At 43.6% G+C, this 21879-nt stretch overlaps 1 protein-coding gene and 1 long non-coding RNA gene across 5 annotated transcripts in view; one reads left to right on the top strand and one right to left on the bottom strand.

The window, feature by feature from the left end:
• AMD1 (adenosylmethionine decarboxylase 1) overlaps positions 1-10837 on the top strand; it is a 48903-nt gene extending 38066 nt beyond the window's left edge. For all 4 annotated transcript variants that reach the window (XM_005287611.5, XM_065588321.1, XM_005287613.5 and 1 more), the window contains 6 exons: positions 834-936; positions 4109-4151; positions 4249-4393; positions 5590-5682; positions 5782-5937; positions 8607-10837. In XM_005287611.5, the coding sequence (XP_005287668.1) occupies positions 834-936; positions 4109-4151; positions 4249-4393; positions 5590-5682; positions 5782-5937; positions 8607-8747 (681 nt within the window). In that variant the 3' untranslated portion in view covers positions 8748-10837. The remainder of the gene's footprint in view (positions 1-833; positions 937-4108; positions 4152-4248; positions 4394-5589; positions 5683-5781; positions 5938-8606) is intronic.
• The window catches only part of LOC122174427 (uncharacterized), an 83920-nt gene that overhangs the window by 21928 nt on the left and 40113 nt on the right, over positions 1-21879 (bottom strand). The window lies entirely within an intron of this gene.

The raw sequence follows: 21879 nt of genomic DNA on the forward strand, positions 1-21879 counted from the left end.
TTGAAGTACTGTGCTTCAGTTTAGTCCAGGGGTCGGCAACCTTTCAGAAGTGGTGTGCAGAGTCTTCATTTATTTACTCTAATTTAAGGTTTCGCGTGCCAATAATACATCTTAACCTTTTAAGAAGCTCTTTTTCTACAAGTCCAAAATATATAACTAAACTATTGTATGTAAAGTAAATAAGGTTTCAAAATGTTTAAGAAGCTTCATTTACAATTAAATTAAAATGCAGAGCCCCCCGGAATAGTGGCCAGGACCTGGGCAGTGTGAGCGCCACTAAAATTCAGCTCACGTGCCGCCTTTGGCGTGCGTGCCATAGGTTGCCTACCCCTGGTTTAGTCCATGCTGTCAGATGCAATGCGGCTTTTGGTCAAAGTAGTAGTCACTCATCTTGTGCAGTAACTGCAGTTCTTCAAGATGTGTGCGTCTATGGATGCTCCACAACCTGCCCTTCTTTTCCCTTTGCTTGTTCCCTGCGGAGACATTCAAGTGGAGAAAGAACTGGGGGAAGTTTGCCAGCACATCTCTGTATAGCCTCTGACATGAGAAGGCATAGGGCATGTGCACAGGCCAAATGGGCACTGCGAGCAGAAAAATCTCTGATCAAGGGCTTGAGAGGCATAGGCGCACCCTCAAGTGGAGCACGCATGGGGGGGACATCTCCAGTAACTGCAGTTACTCCATAGGATGAATAACCTCTTTTTACTGATTTGTTTAGTAATGGTGAGCGTTTGAATCTAATTATACCTCTTAGTTGCTGTCCAACTAGAATGTAAAAATCTCTAGAATAGTACCCAGGCATGCTAAATATCCAAGTTGACTTTATTTTTCAGAGCTTCTTTTACTCGCGTAAGAATTTCATGAAGCCTTCCCACCAGGAGTACCCACATAGGAATTTCCAGGAAGAAGTAGAGTTCCTTAATGAAATTTTCCCAAGTGAGTTAATGGAATTGTCATTGTCTATTTATGTATTAAAAGCATACGTTATGTATTTAGTTAAGTCTAATAAATTATTACTGATTCTTCCTGTTGTAGTCATGACATTCTGCACATGCTATGTGGCTGTAAGAGTTGTGAAAACATTGTAGCTCAGGGGTGGACAAACTTTCTGGCCCAAGGGCATCATCTGGGAATAGGAATTGTATGGCGGGCCATGAATGCTCATAAAATTGGGGCTGGAGATGAGAGATTTGGGGTGCAGGAGGGTGCTCTGGGCTGGGATCGAGACATTTAGAGGGCAGGAGGGGGATCAGGGCTGGGGTTCAGGCATGTGGGGAGGCTCAGGGGGTGCAGGCTCCAGGTGGTGCTTACCTCAAGCTACTCCCAGAAGCAGAGGTATGTTGTCGTCCCCCCCACGGCTCCTACGTGGAGGCATGGCCAGGCGGCTCTGCACACTGCTCCATCTGCAGGTGCCACCCTTGCAACTCCCATTGGTTGCGGTTCCTGGCCAATGAGAGCTGCGGGGGCAGTGCTTGGGGTGCAGGTAGCATGCAAACCGGAGCCCCCTGGCTGCCCCTACATGAGGAGGTGGAGGGGGGACATACCGATGCTTCTGGGGGCTGCGTGGAGCGGCCCCGACCCTGCTCCCCAGCTGGCGCGCCAGAGCAGGGCAAGGCCCCCAACCCTGCTCCGCAGCAGAAACTCGAGGGCCGGATTAAAATGGCTGGCGGGCCGTAGTTTGCCCACCGCTGTTGTAGCTTTTCACAGTCAGTACAGGCTATCTCAGACTCCTCCACCTCTGAACCAAAGACTGTACCTGCTAATTTCCTGACCAGGGTATATTAGAGATTGCATATCATAAGAAAAATGAATTTTTAAAAGGAGCCTGGTAGGCCTTGAACTGGTAGTACCTCAGGATTAAAGACCTTGGCATGCCTACCCACAGTGCTGCTCTACTGGACGGGAATATAGATGCTTCACTGTGGACAGGATAAGAAGTAAGGGACTTAAATTGCAGCAAGGTAGATTTAGGCTAGACATTGGGAAAACTTCCTAACTGGAACAAGGTAACAGAGGTGGTGGAATCTGTCAGAGGTTTTTAAGAACAGGTTAGACAGTCACCTGTCATTAATGGTCTAGATAATGCATAGTTCTGCCTCAGGGCTGGGGACTGGACTAGATGACCTTTTGAGGTCCCTTCCAGTCCTATGTTTGTGATTTGTGGGGTTTTGATATGCTTAAGTCAGCAGTGTTAAAATCATAGAGCTCCTCAAACAGGTGGCCACTGAGGATACCCGGCCTAATAACTAAAGCAAGGGGGCTACTACTGTATAGTTCCAAGGTCCTAGTAACTTTTTAAAAAGCATTCAGGTTTAGTCTTACACTGAAGTGGCTCTAAATCTTTCATTGTGAGGTTCCATGCTGTCTGTTAATGACGTGTTTGATATGGAACATGCTGGCATCATAAACTCAGCCTGGGATCTGAAAATTGAGCTAGGTTGTTTTTTTTGTTACCACTGTCAAGCTTCTGTAGCCCACATTGTCTAGTTAGTAACTTGTAACACCCCACTGTTGTGAGTGAGGTGAGGTATGCAGAATGATAATTGAGTGGGAAGTAGTAAACCATCCTTTTGACCTAAAAGATTGAATAGAATCTAGCTGACATTTAGTGGTGGTGTGTGATCCGCGTCGGCCCACCTACCCGCTAGGGGGCGGTGGGGAGCTATGAGGTCCCTGGCCGGCCTGGGTCACGCCTCCGTCAGCGGGGAATTAGCGGCGGGGCGGCCGCCAGCCAGAGTCTGTAGCGCGCCCCTCAGGCGGGGGAGCGCCGGCAAAGGTCAGTAGCGCGCCCCTCAGGCGGGGGAGCGCCGGCAAAGGTCCCGACGTGGCCCGGCCGGGTAGGGGAACGCAGGCCCACCCTACACCACTGCGTTCCAGCCCAGGGCCCTGACAGTGGCAGGACGAGGGTCCTGCCACTGGATCAGCGGGGTCTTTCCGCAATATAGACTCACCACTGTGCAGCTCTGTCCCTGGGCCACTTCCTGCCTGATCGCTCGTCCGAATCCCTCTGGTCCCGCCGGTGCGTCGGGGTAGTCCGCTGCTGGCAGCTCCAGCTCCCCCTCAGGCTCCTCCAGCTCCTCTGGGTACTCGGCCGCGGGCAGTCCTGGCAGCCCCAGTCCGTCCTCCAGGTGAGGTCTCCACTGGTCCAGGGTCTCCCCTGGTGTGGCAGCAGGGTCTGAAGGGAGCAGCCCGCGGTCTGCGTCTACCTCCCTCCCTGGTGCTGCCCTGACTGAGCTAAGGGCCCCGCCCTTTATACTTCCTGTTCTACCCCTCCCCTTCCGGGGGGGGTGGAGCAAGCTTGGGCTGGCCCCGCCCACTCAGGCTGAGTGAAAGGCCCTTTACCCTCAGGTTCGGAGGGCAGCCACCCTGTCTCCCTACATGGTGGCTCTGTAGATTTCAGAAACAAAAAGCAGTGTAATCTTAGTAATGTTAGATGAGATTCTGAATGCGCACAGGGAGCAAATCAGAGTAAAAGGTGACAGTTTTGCACTGTTCAAAGTAGAACCACACTGATATACTAAGCTAGGCAGTTTACAAAATTCAAAATGCTTTGAAAGTACTTTAAATTTAAAAATTCTCAGTTAAAAAGTAAAAGGAGACTAGAAGTTAACATTGATCCTGAATGATAGACTATACACCCTTATATTAACGTATTCAGTTGCTGAGCTAGTGTACTTCAGGTATGTTTTGTTATAGTGAACAGCTAGCTTGTGAGCCTGGTATTTAAAGACCTAGCCTGTAACTGTGTATCATAATGGGTCACAGGTCTGTTTTTAATTCCCATTGCCCTTATAAATAAAACATTAAAGATGTTTCATAAAGGTAAACCTAAGATAAATGATGGGCTTGTGTGACAGACAATCTGTTAGAAAAGAGAAAAATGAACAGTATCACAATGGTCTCTGATACTATATTTTGAGTGTCCTTATATACAAGATTACAAGAACAGGTGTAGTGTGCCAAATAGATGGGTAATAGACCATTTTAAATGTCCCATAAATGACTATTGCGTTCTCCTTGTTAAGAATAGAAATTAGGTTAGTCCCTTCACTGAGAAGGGAATCAACTGTGGTGCATTATAAATGGACTTTCCTTCTGTCCCAAATAGATGGAGCAGCTTATTGCATGGGGCGTATGAATTCTGATTGCTGGTAGGTATATTTTTAAGATTTTGAAATCTGTTTTCTAAAGTACAGGTCAGTTTGAAGTGCTGCTAGTATAATACAGAAGTGATTGTATATTAAACAGGTATTTGTACACTCTGGATTTCCCAGAAAGTCGGGTAACCAATCAGCCAGATCAGACACTGGAAATTCTGATGAGCGAGCTTGATCCAGTAGTTATGGACCAGTTCTACATGAAAGACGGTGTTACTGCAAATGATGTCACTCGTGTAAGTCTGGAGTTTAAATTTTATATGGGATGGTCAGAATTGAGCAACTGTAGCTTCACCTAGCACTTGCTGATTCATAATCCGCATCCTGTGGCAGGGAAAGATTAGTAGGGAAAATGCCATGGCAGACACATAGTTCAGACTCTCTCCCAGAACCAAAACATGTTGGAGACAACTAATTTTTGCAGAAGAGAACCTTTCCGCTCTAGTGTCCCTATTTCAGGTCACTGGAAGAGCATTGTACCATCTGTTGGAAGTTGCTGATGGCACGCTCTTACTGGTGGTCTGGAAAAGAGGTGAAAGAGTATGGATTTCTTAGGAGAAAAAGGACATGAACCTACTGAGTGAGACTGAAACACAACGTAAAACTGAAGAGATGGAGACTGGCAGAAATAAAAGAATGGACAAGTCAGTAGCTTAATTTTAGTTGAACCATATAGCTATCAGTCTAAAACTCAGACAAAACTTCTCCCCTAAAACTGTGAAAGTTTAAAAAATCCTCTTTTATGGTGAAAGTTGGTGAAGTTCCCCCTTCTGAATTCCATCTTTTGTGATCCTTACCTCCCTCCCAACATTTTTTACTCCGGTAAAAAGTCAGTCACTGCTTCTCACTGAAATATGCATAGGACTTCAAACAGATGGCTTTTAAGTGAATGACTGTACAGTGCAAGTACTGTCTGGGAGACCTGTACTTTCAGTGAAATAGAACCCTACTTTTAGAATATGAATAAGGGAGAATGTGGTTCAGACTTCAAAGCAAATCCAAACAGTCCTCATTACTCACTTTGGGACTGCTGGGACTATTAAACTCCATTTTTATCTGTTGGAATCATAGCGGAAATTGTCAATTACACCCTCATCCTTAAATTGCTTTTCAGTGAAACATGCAACTGGCACTAAGAATTAGTGTGAAAATCCATTAAAGATTTGAGGGAAAGAGGCCAGGCCACCTTGATTTCTGTGGCAGGTGTTCCTACAGGGGTAGGGCTGGATACAAAGCAAGTCTTTGTATAATGGGCCTCTAGTTGATGTTAAATTTCTTCTTTCCCTGTCCAAGCAAGAATTCTGACATCTCTTCTGAGCCTGGTCTCTTAAATTGGAGTTCACTGACTTTGTATTATACAAGTCTGGCTACCAAAGTATGGAAGTTCATTGGTATAAAGTGCAAAGTCTGTAACTTTACTTCTATGTTTCAGGTGAGTGGAATTCGTGACCTGATACCAGGTTCTGTCATTGATGCTACAATGTTCAATCCTTGTGGGTATTCAATGAATGGGATGAAATCGGATGTAAGTTTCATACTTTTTCTGCTATCATTGAGTATTGATACTTAAATCATTGTTAGGTTTCTATGAATGATTCTGACTAACCTTTTCTGCTTTCTTCAGGGAACTTATTGGACTATTCACATCACTCCAGAACCAGAGTTTTCTTACGTTAGTTTTGAAACAAACATTGGTCAGACATCCTATGATGAGCTGATTAGAAAGGTTGTAGATGTTTTCAAGCCAGGAAAATTTGTTACCACCCTTTTTGTTAATCAGGTAAGTCTCCTTTCATTAACTGACAACCAAATAAGGTAATTTTAGACATAAATGCCAACTAAATAAAATATCCTTGCTTTAAAATAATTTATTTCCCTTCTCCATTTCCTATAATTTCCATTTGTTAATTTGAACAGTAACTGCTTGGGCTAAGGAGAAGAAGCAATCTTCGGGGTCCAAACAGTCTTCATAATTTTGGCATACAGTAACTCCTCACTTAACGTAGTTATGTTCCTGAAAAATGCGACTTTAAGTGAAACTATGTTAAGCGAATCCAATTGCCCCATAAGAATTAATGTAAATGGGGGGGTTAGGTTTCAGGGCAGCTTCCACTATACTGCAAGCACAAGGGGCGGGGGGTTCAACCCTCAGCCCGCCCATTCCCCCAAGCCTCCACCCTTGACCCGCCTCTTCTCCCCCTTTACTTCACATGCTGCGACCGGGTTCCTCCCTCCCCTCCCTTCTAAATGCCGCAAGCCAGCTGATTGCTGCGGGCAGGAGGTGGAAGGTGCTGACCTTTGGGGTCTGCTGGCGGGTGGGAGGCGCGGGGGCAGGTCATAGGGAGGCTGCCAGTTGTAGAGAAAGCAGGCAGCCAAACAATGTAAGAGTGGAGCATTGCACAACTTTAAATGATTATGTTCCCTAATTGATCAGCAACGAAACAATGTTAAGCAGGACAACTTTAAGTGAGGAGTTACTGTATATCAAACACAAAACTTAGAAGTCAGTTAATCTGAACTTCAAGCCAGGGCTCTTAAAATATCTTTATTCTCAAGAAATTGCTAAAATACAGGAATAGTCAAGCTTTAGAATTTTCTCCGGTCACTTTTGAATAGGCATTGTGGATATACCTACCGCAGGGGTCGGCAACCTACGGCACGCGAGCCGATTTTGAGTGGCATGCTGCCTGCCCAGTGAGAGGAAGAGGAGGGGCGGAGGGGCCGGAATGCACCAAGCTGTGGGAATAAGCGGGGCAGGAGGGGAGCTTGGCTGCTGCAGGACCAAGCTTCTGCCTCCTGCCCCCGCAGGGGAGAGCAGCGGGGAGTCCCGTCACCCACACACACACACACCGCTCTCCCTTGCGGGGGCAGGAGGCAGAAGCGTGGTCCTGCAGCAGCCAAGCTCCCCTCCTGCCCCGCTTATTCCCACAGCTTTCCGGTGCATTCCGGCCCCTCCTCCCCCTCCCTCTCCCTGCTGGCGGTGGCCCTTGCGAGGGGGAGGGGGAGTGGAGCAGAGCCGCGCGCAGTGTGCTTGCTGCTCCGTAGAGCAGGCAGAGAGGTAAGGACGGAGCCTGGGGGAAGGGGGTGGAACAGGGCATATCCCTTCCAGTGCCCTCCCATGAGCCGCTCAGGGCAGGAGGCTGGGAGCACCCCCATGAGCCGAGCACCCCAACCCTCTGCCCTGACCTCCCCACCCCAACACACACCCATCCCTCTGCCCTGCAGCCCCACAGCCCTCTGCCCTGACCTCGAGTCGCCCCCAGCCCTCTGCCCTGCACCCCCACACACCCCAGCCCTCTGCCCTGACCTCCCCCAACACAGCCTTCTGCCCTGCACCTCCACACAAACTAGACTTATAGAGAGACCTTCTAAAAAACGTTAACATGTATTACCGGCACGCGAAACCTTAAAGTGAATAAATGAAGACTCGGCACACCACTTCTGAAAGGTTACCTACCGTATATACTCTATCATAAACCAGTTCATTTATAAGCCAACCCCCCCAAGATGGATAAGTGAAAATGGAAATTTTTTGTATAACCTGTTCATAAGCCGACCCTATAATTCAGGGGTCAGCAAACTTTGCCTCCTGGGCCATCAGGATAAGCCGCTGGTGGCCGACATGGTTTGTTTACCTCGAGCGTCTGTAGGCACAGAGGTAAATCTAAGTAAACAGTGTCCTGGCGTGCCAGCTGCTTACCCTGAAGGGCTGGGACAGCAACTGGTGGGGAAATTTGGGGGGGGGAGAGGCAGAAGCTGGGAGTCAGGGGAGTAACCCCTGTGACCACCCCCCACATGACCCCACTCCTAGCCCAGGACCCCACACTCTCCCCATCCCATCCCTTCCCACCTTACCTGGGGAGGGCCAGGGGAGGATGTCTCTGGCCTGGCCGCAGCCTGCTCCGGTGGGCCAGACCAGGCAGCGCGGCTGCAGCTGCTTCAAAGGCTGGGGGAAGAGCAGCGTGGCCAGAAGCGGAGAGAGACTGGCTCTGCTGCCTCTCCTTGCTCTCTCTGTTGGGGGGAAGAGGGGCCTGTCTCCTCTCCCTCTCTATACCTGTTCATAAGCCAACCCCCTTCTCTGGTGCTTCATTTTTATTTCTAAAAAAATTCAGCTTATGAACGAGTATATATGGTAAATAAGAGCTTGATTCTTGGTCACAACTGGTGGTTCTAGAAGCACTGCTTTTAAGTGCTGATCAGGTCATCTAACCTGCATATCTGCTACAACAGCAGTATGAAAGACCTAGGGGGGCCGGGTAGGAAACAGAATTATGTTTCTTCTTAAGAGACTGCAGTGGCTTCTTACAGCACTTTCATTCAAAGTACCACATTGATAATTGCATCCCAAGAACATGCTGCAAACTAGTTTAGAAGTTTATATCTGCTGAATGTTAATTTAAGTAAGAAAAAGTTCAGAAAATGTAAGAATGTAACTTTCTTTGTTTCTAGAGTTCTAAATGTCGCACAGTGTTTTCTTCTGCCCAGAAGATTGAAGGGTTTAAACGTGTTGATCGCCAGATTGCTCAGTTCAATGATTACAATTTTGTTTTTACCAGTTTTGCCAAGAAGCAGCAGCAGCAACATAGTTGATTAAGAAAAATGAAGAAAAAACGCAAAAAGAGATCCCTTATAGAAGGTGGTGGCTGCTTTCTAGTTAATGATTCAGGGGGCCATGCTTTCCACTACCACCTTGTAGTTGCGGAAAGCCCTAGATGTAATCATAGTATAATCATTTTGAATTGTATGCATTATTATATCAAGGAGTTAGATATCTTGCATGAATGCTCTCTTCTGTGTTTAGGTATTCTATGCCACTCTTGCTGTGAAATTGAAGTGCATGTAGAGAAATGTTACTGTATGAGACTTTACAAAACTTGTAAAAACAACTCAATTAGGATTTCACACAGTATAGCTTTTCTCCAGGTATCACCAAAAATTCCCCACAGACAAGGCTTTCGTCCTCATTAGACATTGGCTTCAGCCTTCTTCTCATCTTGGACAGTTCTTTGTTAAATTGCTGCCAGATTTTTTCATCTTTGCTGTCATTTCAATCTTTAGACCATTTCTTGACAAATTTGTGTTCTCTAATGAAATTGATTTCTAAGTCATTTCAATGGTTGAATCAAAGTTCTTGCACTTGATAGAAATTATTTGGCAAGATTGAGAACAAGTAAAGACTACTACAGATAGGGGTGTGGTTTTTTATTTGAGATATAATAAAATTACTCTTACTCATAGCTTTAGTCCTTTAAACTCCTAGGATTTTGTTCAGAAAGACTAAAGGGCAATATGCTATAGCACTGTGGGATAATGCACTAGCCTTTCACTTCTAGAGATTTGGGTTCAAATACTAGCTTAGGTAAAGTTTGGTCTCATCCCATTTACTGCCCAAGTTGATATTGGCTCGTAGGGTAGTCTACATTCAGAGGAGGTCCAGGAAATAATTTGTCAGGATACAGATGCTTTGGCATAGTTGAACTGGTACTTTGAAAAGCTGTTACTGTTGTTGCTTATAATTTTTCACCTTTTGTAATCTACTCAAGCTACATGTTTTTAAGACTAACTTACTAAAGCTGGTGCACTCGAATTTGTTGGCAGATGGACCTAGCAAAAAAGACGGTGGAATTTACCAGGCTAGCTATGCTAATGAACTTGGGTCATTCTCAATAAACTGTTACACATTAACTTTCATTTCCAGTTTTGAAAAAATATGCTATAAACTGGTCTAAATGTCTTTGTTTTGTCATTCCAAACAAAATCAATGCCTTTATCTTGTGACTGAAAGTCCTGTGGCGTTGTGCATGTGACTAATGCTGTATTCGACACTGTTGTGACTTCACCTGTTTTCCTCCTAACTAATGTGGTGGTTCCTTTTACCATGACTTGATGGCATTAAGTGAATGCGTAGAATAAGAACTGTCTGGGACACCTGGACACAGTGAAATTAAAATGCTATTCATAGTAAAAGTATGTAATTCAGTCACTTAATATCTATTGACTGATAGATGCAGGCTTTCAAGAGTTGGCATATTTTCAGGTATGTTTGCAAATACTGTGGGATTTTAGCAGATGAGACCAAGTTAATAACTACAAATTTGAGACTTCCCTCTTGTCCTCACAATATTGTTTTGACTTTCTGGATTGACGCAATGGTGTTTTTTGTTCCTTCCGTATTTATAAATGAAGCACCTTTTTAGTGTTTCTAAATTAAGAAATCTGCTTGGTTGGAAATCAAGTGGTTGGAACATTATTTTGACTTATTTTAACCATATTGTTGATTGAAAACTTCATTGAAGAAGTTATCTACCAATGTTAACAATTTTCTTCTGTAGATGGCACCCAATGGTTTTTTTGGTGCTTTATATTTTGAGGACCAATATTTTAAGTGGTTTTTGTTCTTGAACATTGTCCCAACTGATTTGACATTATGTTGGCTTGAGGTCCTATAATACAAACAGACCGAAGATCTTTCTGAGTAAAGTTGAAAAAAATGCAAATTTATATAAACAAGCCTTAGATAGAAAATGAAAGCTGTTGAATGGATTATTAATGAACTATCTTTGGTGATCAGGAGAGGGGGAAGTATGGTTTTATAATTTCTCTATGGTGTTAGACTTTGATAATTTAAATATATCTGTACCACAAAACTTAATGCTTCAATAAAAGTTTGCTTAATAAAATGTCTGTAGTGATGATTCAGTATGTTACAAATCACACTTTGTGCTTTTTTGTTCAGCTTAGTTGAAATATGAATCAGATTAATGTATTCATTAGCTTGAATTCACTTCTGCGCTTAAACTTGGGGATATGCATTGTATACATTGAACAGAATATATACTTATAGCCTAAAGGGACAGTATATCAAAACAAGTCAAATGAGATGTTAAGTAGCTCTTAAGAAGGTTAAACCTATTCTTTCCAAATAAATACTTACCACATTAACCAAATATCAGTTTCTCCTCTGCTGTCTACCCTATTATCCAATCCATGTATGCTTGATAGCATTAGGAAGTTCATGCCATGAAACATAACTTGGAATTCAAGCCCCTTAATTTTGCAGGTTTTATCTGTTAACCCCCAGCATTTATGATAGTTGCAATAGTATGCTCATCATACTTAGCTTCAGACTGACTTTGCAGACTACTGACTAAAGTTTAAATGTAGTGTACTATCTCTTGAGGTAATGCAGACAAGTCTCGTCTTCTGGACAATCCTAAGGAGCAGGAATTAGTGGCTAGTGTTCAGCATGTTTTCAGCTGCTCTTATTGCTACACTTAAACATAAAATTGACTAGCTTTGTCTTACGAACAGTCCTGGAGCAATTTATTTAAACTTCCAAATTAATCTCCATTGGAGAGCTCTATAGGGAATGTGAATCCCAAAAGCATCATCTTACAAAAATTAAATAGGAGTAGCTATGAAATTTTTACTGTTATGAAGTCTTCGTTAATCATGTTGCATATAGAAATGGTTTGGATCTTTAAGGCATCTTTAAAATGTTCTAGATTCAAAATAACTTGTACAAGTTAACATTAAATAGTTAATGAGAGTTTATATTGTATAAGTAAACCAAAACTAATCAATCATGTGCTAGTCTAGATCAGTGATTCTCAGACTGTGGCTCTTTAATGTGTCTTCTGTGGCTCTTTGCAGTACATAGTAAAACACTGATTTAATTAACTGCCCCTCTACCCTGATACAACGCTGTCCTCAGGAGCCAAAAAATCTTACCACGTTATAGGTGAAACTGCGTTATATTGAACTTGCTTTGATCCGCCAGAGTGCGCAGTCTCCCTCTCCCCCCCCCAAGTACTGCTTTACCGCATTATATCTGAATTCGTTTTCTATCAGGTTGTGTTATATCGGGGTAGAGGTGTATGTTAACCAAGTTATCAACTGGCACTAAGTTATTAACTTCTTTGCTGCGAGAATAATATATAGAAAAACTAAATATTTCCCCTATCATTCACACTGTGGCTCTTTTGGGTAATGTTGACTACTAATTTGACTCCTGAACTATTGAGGTCTGAATATCACTCTAAATTATCAGTGATCATTTTATGAGCTATGTTTTCCACTGTTAAAAACTCAGAAATATTGAAGATAGCTGAATTCTTGGAATAACCTAGTCTAAGCAATATGTTCTGATCTTTGGCACTTCTGTAGTTACTACAATCTGAGATTAAATGTACCCATTTTATTTGACAAGTTTACAGTTAAAACACTAAATTTCCCTCTGGAGGACTTAAGAACATAACGTAAGAATGGCTATACTGAGTCAAAACAATGGTCATTCTTGCCCCATATCGTGTCTTTCAACAGTGGCCATTGCCAGATGCTTCAGAGGGAATGAACAGAACGGGGCAATATATCGTGTGTTATTGCCTGATGTCTAGTCCCATTTTCTGGCAGAGGTTTAGGGACACCCAGAAAATGGGACTAGACCATCTTGTGTCCCTGGCCATCTTGGCTAATAGCCATTGATGGAGCTGTCCTCCTATAAACTAATTTTTTTAACCCTATTAAATATTTGATACATACTTGTTTCATCTTGTCGTTCATAAAATTTTAAATCTTAATACCAAAAGCTTCATATTTTACAGATGCTAGGAATCAATAGTGTGAACAGTTTGGTTTGTCCAGCCACTGACCTTGAAATTAGAATTTTTGCCTGAAGTTTTCCTAGTAATACTCTACTACTGCTATTATATAGCAACTTGATTATTGCATATAAATAATCAAATAGAAATATGAGGATTGGGACTGTGGCTCAGTGGAGTTGTGCTCAACCATACTTGGTATGTGACTGGATACACAGTTGTTACTTAGCTGATCCAGCTGATTCCTTAACTTTATCTTCGGTATGTGGGAGGTCTTAAACAATATACACCTCTACCCCGATATAACGCTGTCCTCGGGAACCAAAAAATCTTACTGTGTTATAGGTGAAACCGCATTATATGGAACTTGCTTTGATCTGTCAGTGTATGCAGCCCCGCCCACCGCGGGGCGCTGCTTTACTGTTCTATCCGAATTCGTGTTATATCGGGTCATGTTATATTGAGGTAGAGGTGTAGTAGGCTTTTCAGTTAGTCTGTATTGTAGGGTCTATGAGCCCCAGTAATGAACCTCATTGTGCCTACCTCCTGTGCAATCTGGCCTATCCAGTCAGGACAGAGGCTGAAGAAACGCACCCTTGTCAAGTATAAGCAGTCATCTATATGCTTCCCTAAAGGGGAGTGCACTATGCAAGGGATTGATAATAGCGAGAGGCCTTGCAGGCTGGTAAATACAAATTTTCATTCTTTGGTGAGGAGAAGGAGTTTGGCAAAGTAGGATTGTACACTCAGTATTTGATCAATTTCTGAACTTCACAGCCAGTGTGGTCCACTACCTACAATTCTAGTTAAAAGATCCCCATTATCCCTCTTCCTTGGGGTGGTGTCCCTGAAGCCTTTGTACACCCTAAAACATATAGGACTGCAGGTCATAGACTTAATTAGCGCTGAGCCGTATTGTGCAACGGTTCCAGTCAGAAATAGGGCCTTATTGTGTTAGATGCTTTAATCTTAGATATTACTTGCCTAAGGGAGAATGTGGGTTTAAACTCAGCTAGTTTAGATTGTATTAAAGGTAGTATACCTTGTCTACAATAGATAAACTTAGTTACCATGTGTTAGCTAATACCACACCTTAAAATGTAGGAGTAGAGATGATTTTACATCTGTATAGCATTGGTGATATTGGAATACTGCATAAAGTTCTGGTGTTCATATTTTTAAAAGGATGTTAAATTGGAGAGGGTGTAGAAGAGCACCTGGAACAATTTAAGGGCTTGGAGAAAACGCTCTTACACTGAGAGACTTAAACTAAAATAATTGAGTTATATGAAAAGATTGAGGTGACTTTGATTACAGTATGTAAGTACTTTCACAGGGAGAAAATACTGGATACTAAAGAGTTCTTTAATCTGGCAGAGAAAGGTATAAGAAGCAATGGATGGAGGTAAGTTAGACATTCAAGGAAGAAATAGGCACACATTTAACAATAAGGTTGATTAACCACTGGAAAATTACTGAAGGAAATGTTAGAGTAGGCTTTAGGAAGCTGCTTAAAAAAGGCCTTGGGCAAATGTTTGGTATTGCTAACCTAAAACCCATTCTCTACTGCTTAAAAGATCAGTTTCAAAATGAAATCTGACAAAGGTTATTATATCATACTAAGCTTGAGCTTTGTGAAACTCATCTTATGGATCCTAGTATCCAAAGATGATTATGTTAAAGCAGGGGTAGGCGACCTATGGCACGCATGCCAAAGGTGGCACTCGAACTGCCTGGGTCCTGGCCACTGGTCTGGGGGGCTCTGCCTTTTAATTTAATTTTTAAATGATGCTTCTTAAATATTTTAAAAACCTTATTTACTTTACATACAACAATAGTTTCGTTATATATTATAGACTTATAGAAAGAGACCTTCTAAAAATGTTAAAATTATTACTGGCACGCAAAACCTTAAATTAGAGTGAATAAAGAAAGACTCGGCACACCACTTCTGAAAGGCTGCTGACCCCCGTGTTAAAGTTTGGTTGCAGGTAATTTAAGATGAAAAATGGCACCAGTCTGGCTGAATTTTTAACTTAAGTAAATGAAATTTCATACCAGCTTTTGGGCTGTTGCCACACATTCTTGAAGCTAGCACGTTTAAAAAGTAGATATTTTTGGATGACCAAAATAGCACATGCTCCAAAGCAATACCCTTCCTGTGGTATGCTGGATCTGAGTTACACATTCTCCTCAGCATCTTCTGCCAAGTCAGAGGAGGAAGATAAATACCAATTGTATCTTTACTCAGGCAAAATTTTGCTGTAACCCTCCATGTCATACAGAGCGTCCAGCCACTCTTCACAGGACAGATACTGTGACCTACAAACCCTGATCCATGATTCCCTGTATCCTGGCCCCTAGGCTCGTACCCTATTGGGGACCATCCTGCTCTGCCTAGACCACCTTTAGCCTGAGGGACTAACATCTCCACCAGGGTTGCCTCATCTGTGTTGCTGGTCCCACAGTCCTTTCAACAACCACAGGTACAAGAGGAAGAAATTAAAAACAAAAACTAGAGGGTGACCTCCCAGTGATCCTGTCCTTGTCCCCTTCTGAGGCTGTAGTGCCACTAACAACCCTAAAAAGGTTCCCAAGATTTATTAAATAGAATAGCTGGCCCTTCAAATCTCTATTGGGGGGCTCTAGGCCCAGACTCACAGGTTAGTGAACATTCTCCAGGCTTCTTCAGTGAGAAAAATACTCCTCCCTGTCAGGAAGGCTATCCTAGACCCAGACAAAACCCTGTGGCATATGCCTACATCTCCCAAGATAGATAGGAAATATCAGGTGCCTCCCAAGCATGTGACATTTTTACTGTCACCCTATCCCATATTCCCAAGTAGTCAGAGCAGCTAACAAAAAGACAAAACAAACTCAAGTCCACACTTCAGAAAAAATCCCCAAAGCAATTAGATTTATTTGGCCAGCAAGCCTACACCATATTGGTCAGGTATGACTTCCACACCCATAAAAGGCTGCTTGCCTTTGCAGACAACCTGTCCAACAATACTGACAAATTGTGGTATTAGTCAACGAGGGCCAGCTAGTGACCAGGACAAGCCCACATGTTGCACTAGATGCGGCTAACGTTGCTGCCAGATCCATTATGCAGCAGTTAGGTGACTAGCATCCTGGCTTCAAGGATCAGGATTCCAAAAGACTGTGGAGGACTTGCCCTTTGAAGGAGCTGAATTGTTCAGTTGTAAGATGTATGAGCTTCTCCACACATTGAAGGACTAGCAAGCTACCCTTCATTCCCTCTGACTATGTGCCAGCTCGTAAGAGGAGACATTTAAAACAGCTGTGTGGCCCTCTCAGCGACCACTTCCTCCACCCTTCTACCATCATAAGAATAAGTGTTAAGGAAGAGACTGGGAAACGTCTAGTTGAGGCCACAGGAGGAAGCATCCGAGGGATACAGTAGAGGGTTTGAACAAACAAACTTCATCTGCTTCATATGGGGTCTCTGGCCACCCCTGGACTAGACCATGAGTCCTAGGGAAATTGTGGAAGTCCCATCATTTGGGTCATTTAAAATGAGAAACTGTAATTTAAGAAATAGTCCCGCAGTAGACATCATGGTTGAATACCTCTCTGACATGATTTTATAACCTCCCCCCAAGAAAGGCGTCATATTTATCCAGTCTTCAGTAGCGTGCTTTTTAAATCATTCTCATTAGCCATCCTAGACTTACATCGGTCTTTCACTATGTTTGCCTGTTTGCAATGGAAGTGGCCCAGAGAAATGACTTATTTGGAAAAAGTTAATTAGTCATTACAGAGAGCTGTCCTGGCCATAAAATACACCATACACTTCATGAAACATACTGTTCCACTCATAAAACAGGTTTCTGGCAATTGTACTCCAATTTCAGATTGTTGGTTACTAACATGTTAACCTTTTCTCACCTTGTTCTGTTCCATTCCATATTTGATTCTGGGAGTACTGCTGTCAACACCTATCTTTAACAGGACTATTTTATGAGGAGCCCTTTTGCTGCTGCTGTACATGAAGATGCATTAAGCTAAATTATTAGACTGCAACCTGGTTTCTAATGTTGTAAGTACATTGTATGTCTGCAGCTAAGTGCTGATGGAAACAAGAGGATTTAGCCAAACTTCCCTAGTTGTGGGAACAATAAGGTTTTTAGCTGTCCAATTACCTATCACTTGTACTTACATTAATTATGGGAACAAAATTGTGCAGGGTGGTTAGGGGCGGGTCTCTGGAGGAGGTAGTCGGGACAAGGAGCAGGGGGGGTTGGATGGGTGGAGGTTCTGAGGGGCCAGTCAGGGGGTGGGAAGTAGGTGGGGGTCAGATAAGGGGCAGGGCCAGGCTGTTTGGGAAGGCACAGCATATTGCATACACCATGTTCTAACAAAAATGATTTGCTGACTATTAATAACGGAAATACTCAAGGCCAAAGCAAGTTCGTTATAAGACGGTTTCACCTATAACGTGGTAAGATTTTTTTGGCTCCTGAGGACCGTGTTATATCGGGGTACAGGTGTATTTACAGACTGGCAGTTGCCAGACGCACAATGGCCCACCCGACTCTGTGCTGCCAGCATGCCCCTTCCCCTTGGGTGGGCCCATGCGGTGCCACATAGCCCCCCTGCCAACACCAGCACACACACCCCATTCCCTATTGCCAAAGCCCCCCCTGACCCTTCCACAAATGCACACCACCACAAATTCCCAGCACCCCACACAGAACACCCTAGTGCCCCAACACACAAAGACACACTGCCATGCACCCTGCCTCCCAGCCCCACTCACCGGCCCTGCTGGGAGGTGACTGTGTCTGCCGGGCTGAGCTGCCAGTGCAGACCGGGCTGATCCCAGGCTGGGGAATCGCTCTGGCCCCTCGGGAGTTGCATGATCAGCCAGGCCAGGGCCTGCCCCGCCCAAACTCCATCAGGATCCACTTGCCTGAAGGTGCCCAGACAAGCCCCCCACACTGCCCCTCCCCCCAACTGGCTGAGATTGGCCAGGCTTCTGCATCAGTCCCAGGTGGTGGGAAGCAGAGATTGCCTAGAGCCGGAGGTGCACTGGGGTCAGGCCAGGAGGCAGAGAGAAGCTGACGGGTGGGGCCAAGGGGTGGAGAGGAGCCCTTGGCCAGCCAACAGGTAGGTCGAGAGGAGCAAGGGGTGGGGGGAGAGCCAGCAGGCTGGCAGGATCTCAGGGCACAGTGCAAGCAGAGCAGGCCGGGGCCCCTTGAGGATGGGCCCGGCTTCATGGCGCCATTGTAAACCAGGCACTGAGTGGTGATACTGTATTAGAGCTACTCACCACTGGTTGTTTTCTTAAAGGACTTGCTCAAAAGTGAGACCTTTACTACAGCTACAGTGCAGGGGGGATCCACTGAGCCAGTTTGCAAGATCTGACTATTTGTCAGTGGTCTGTGCATTACAAGTTCAAAATGCAAGTCATCTGAGACACCATCAGATCAAAAATTATGGCCAGCTAAATCTCCAGAAGTCCTAGGGAACTGAAGTTTCTGTTGCAGTGTTTCCTTCAAATGCTCCCTTTAAGAGGGAGGTACGTTTGATCTTGGGAAGACTCAGAGGTTAGAGCTTCCAAATACCGCAAATCCCTGGCATTTGCAGCAAAGGGAATTCCCTATCCTGTGGACTGGCCCTAATCATAAAACTTAATCATGCACTCACTGAACTCAGAGGTAATGTTGCCAATGATTGCATGGGGTGCAGGATTGGGCCTCAAGAATTGCTGAGCACATATTCACATGACCAGTCCCATGGAAATCATGAGTGTGTAGTCTACAGTGGAACTGTAATCCAGTACTAAAGCAGTATAAAAGCAACCCTTACATAAAGCTTCTATACTGTCAATGTGAAAAATGACAGTATGTTTTTTAGCAAGATGATCGTGAGCAACATTAACTCAGAAGAGCTTTTTACTGTTAAGAAAAGAATTTTAAGATTTTAGGCTGAGTAAAGAGATGATTTTACTGTACATTATACTGTATTAAGATCTAAATCGACCACTTATTTGCATACTGGGGATCACCAACACAAATAAGTTATATTTAATAAATTATTGTACATACTCTTTTTAAACAGTAGACAGTTGAATGCTATACTTTACATTTCTGTGAAAACTGTTTATTTCCTAGTTTACATATACTCAGTGATTACATACTTATTTCACAACACAACGGAACTCAGTGCACAAGTGACCTCTAGAGGGTAACTGGTCTTTTATTCCAGACTTGGTCAATATGTGCATCTTGGCATCAGAAATACTTAAAACTGTGGTTTGATTTTGCAAATAACATTAAAAATAGCTGCTTCTTGCTCCCTGTATGTACTGAATCACACCCTCTTACTTTAGTGACACAAATAAGTATTTACTGCTTGTTTTACACTTGCTAGAGCTGCATAGCCAACAGGACTAAAAACAGTGAGCTGGATTCTATTCTGGCTTGTGCATCATCAACAAATTAGTAAATTCCAGTTGCAGGGCTAAATTCTGTCCTCAGTTCTACCTATTCAGTTTTACTGAAGACAATAGGGTTAAAGAGATGAAACTGAAGAGGCAAATGTTCAACATACATTTTTCCACCTTATGCCAAAAGGAAGACATACATGTGTATTAAAATATTGTACAAAGTGTGGTTCTTTTCATTTGAAGGTCTAACAAACTGTAGTTGCTAATCTTCAGTTTTAATTTTTTGCCAAGAGTTCAGTGAACTTTGAGCTATAAAGGGACTTCAAAAAGGCTGCTGATTTAAATATACATTCTTATTTTATTCCCATATTATAGATTATATTCTAACATTTTAAAAGAAAAAATATAATTAAATAAAATTTTAAAAATTGCTCCTCCTGTCCAACTGTCTAGAAAAAATGCTGTTTCACATAGTGCACACCTGAATCAAAACCTGGTACACGCAACGAGCAAGACAACATACAGAGGGGCTGCAATTGCTTTGTAATAGCTGAAGCAACAGTATTTAGAAACTGGTGAAGAGACTGAGTGGGATGTTGGTAGTACTAATTAAAGCAAGCAGAAGTAGTAGAAAATTAATAAGTGAACAGCCAAACACCATAACAGACAGTACACTTCTGCTTTTTTTTTTAAATGTTAGTGTTTAATTTCTTCAAAGTACTTTGGGAGGGCACTGTAACTGTACACTTTTTATGTCATTAAGATTTGGAAAAAGTTGTATTTGCAGCTGTTCTGTATTAAGTTCCATGAACAGAGATGCCAAACAATCTATATCTGTATCTCAAACTCTTTCATTCTATGGGCCATTACATAAGAGAAAGATCTACTCTCCTAACATCCCAGTTCCCTAATACTTGTGTCATGGGATTACTGGCTACTAGCGACAACAAGCCAATTTAAGAGGAGGGAGCCTATCCAGGAAGTTAATTAAATAACAAGCCCGGAGGCCTGATAAAAGGCCCTCAGGTCTCAGTTCTAAGGAGGTGCTCACAGAAAGAGAAGCTCAACTAAGGGGGAAGAGCTCCCAGCAGACCACAGGTCCTAAGGAGGGCAGTCCAACCCCTGAGCCAAGGGGCAAGACTTGAAATAAAGTTAATTTGAATTTAATAACGTATGGGAAATTTGTCTTGCACCTCCCTTTGGACTATGTCAGGCAGGGCTGGCTCCAGGGTTTTTGCCAACCCAAGCAGCAAAAAAAAAAAAAAAAAAAAAAGCCACAATCGTGATCTGCAGCACTTCGGCAGCAGCTCTACCGCCGCTTGCTTCATTCTTCAGCGGCAGGTCCTTCCCTCCGAGAGGGACTGAGGAATCTGCCGCCGAAGAGCCAGACATGCCACCCCTCTCCGTTGGCCGCCCCAAGCACCTGCTTGCTGAGCTGGTGTCCGGAGCCGGCCCTGATGCCAAGAGTAAGGCCCTGCAGCTGCATATGTTCAGTACAAGCCAGCTAGGTTGCTTGTCAGATTGGCTGAGGAAGCTAGCAGGCCCCTTCTTAAGCTCAGCAGCAACTCGATGGCTGCTCAACACACAAGTCCACGGACTCTCTGCGCTTTTCTCTCATCAGGCCCTACTGCTCCAGCCCAGATTCTGCCCTCCAGCCAGCCTTGTACCCATCCTATCCCAGGCTTGCTCCTGCCTTCTCTCTTGGTAATCTGGCTCTGACCCTCATCTTTGATTCCAGAATCCAACTCTGTCTTGACCCTTGGCTCTGGCATTTGGACTCTGACTTCGGTTTTGACTGTCGGCTCTGATTCCTGGTTCTGGCTCTGTATCGACCCCTGGCTCTAGCAGTCAGGCTCCAACCATAAGGCCTGACTACTGCTCTGATCACTAGACCTGACCACCTCCGACCCAGACTCCTGCCACTGTAGAGTTCTTAAGGGGCCCAGAGAGAAGAGAAACTGAGGAAGGAAGTACCTTCACTGACACTCTAGGTGAGGAGGGGGTGCTACAGGGTAGCCACAGGTATGACCGGTGACAACTTGGTTCCCAAAATATTTAAGTTATGCAGACCAACAGAACTGCTCAATAGGCAACCATTTAGAGACACTGATTTCTATTTTGCTTTCCAGCTCCTCTCACTCACACCACCACGCAACATGCAAGTGAAAAAACAACTATTGAAACAAATGCAGGATTAAAAGTAATCTCTCGTTGATAGGCTAATTTTGTTGTGTTTTGTAATAAAAGATTTGTCATATTGGAGGGGCATTCATCCACCAAGATCTAACTGGCTCTAATCCTGATTATTCTTAAACCTGGAGAAGCACCATCTCATTGTGTCTGTTCTCAACTTCTTTCATTAATCAAGCTTGACTATAAGACTTTGGCATAAGTGCTGGCCAATAGATTACATGTTGTGCTTCCTGGTATTATTCAGTCCAATCAAGCAGGCTTTATCCAAAGAGAGTTCTAACTCACCCACATCTACAAGCAGGCAAGTACTTGATCTTGTACAGCACAAGGGCAATCTGTGTTTGTGCTGAAGAAACAGCTTTTAATAGAGTGGAATGGGGGTATTCTGTATTTGGCCTAAACACTCAAAATGGAAGGACAGGCTATGTTAGTATCAAAGACTATATATCTCAGACATTTTAGTGGTTTGTTAAACTTTCTGAATATTTAAAAAAAATTAACTAGGAGAAAAATA

The sequence above is a fragment of the Chrysemys picta genome, chromosome 3 (assembly GCF_011386835.1).
Source record: "Chrysemys picta bellii isolate R12L10 chromosome 3, ASM1138683v2, whole genome shotgun sequence".
NCBI classification, from domain to species: domain Eukaryota; kingdom Metazoa; phylum Chordata; order Testudines; family Emydidae; genus Chrysemys; species Chrysemys picta.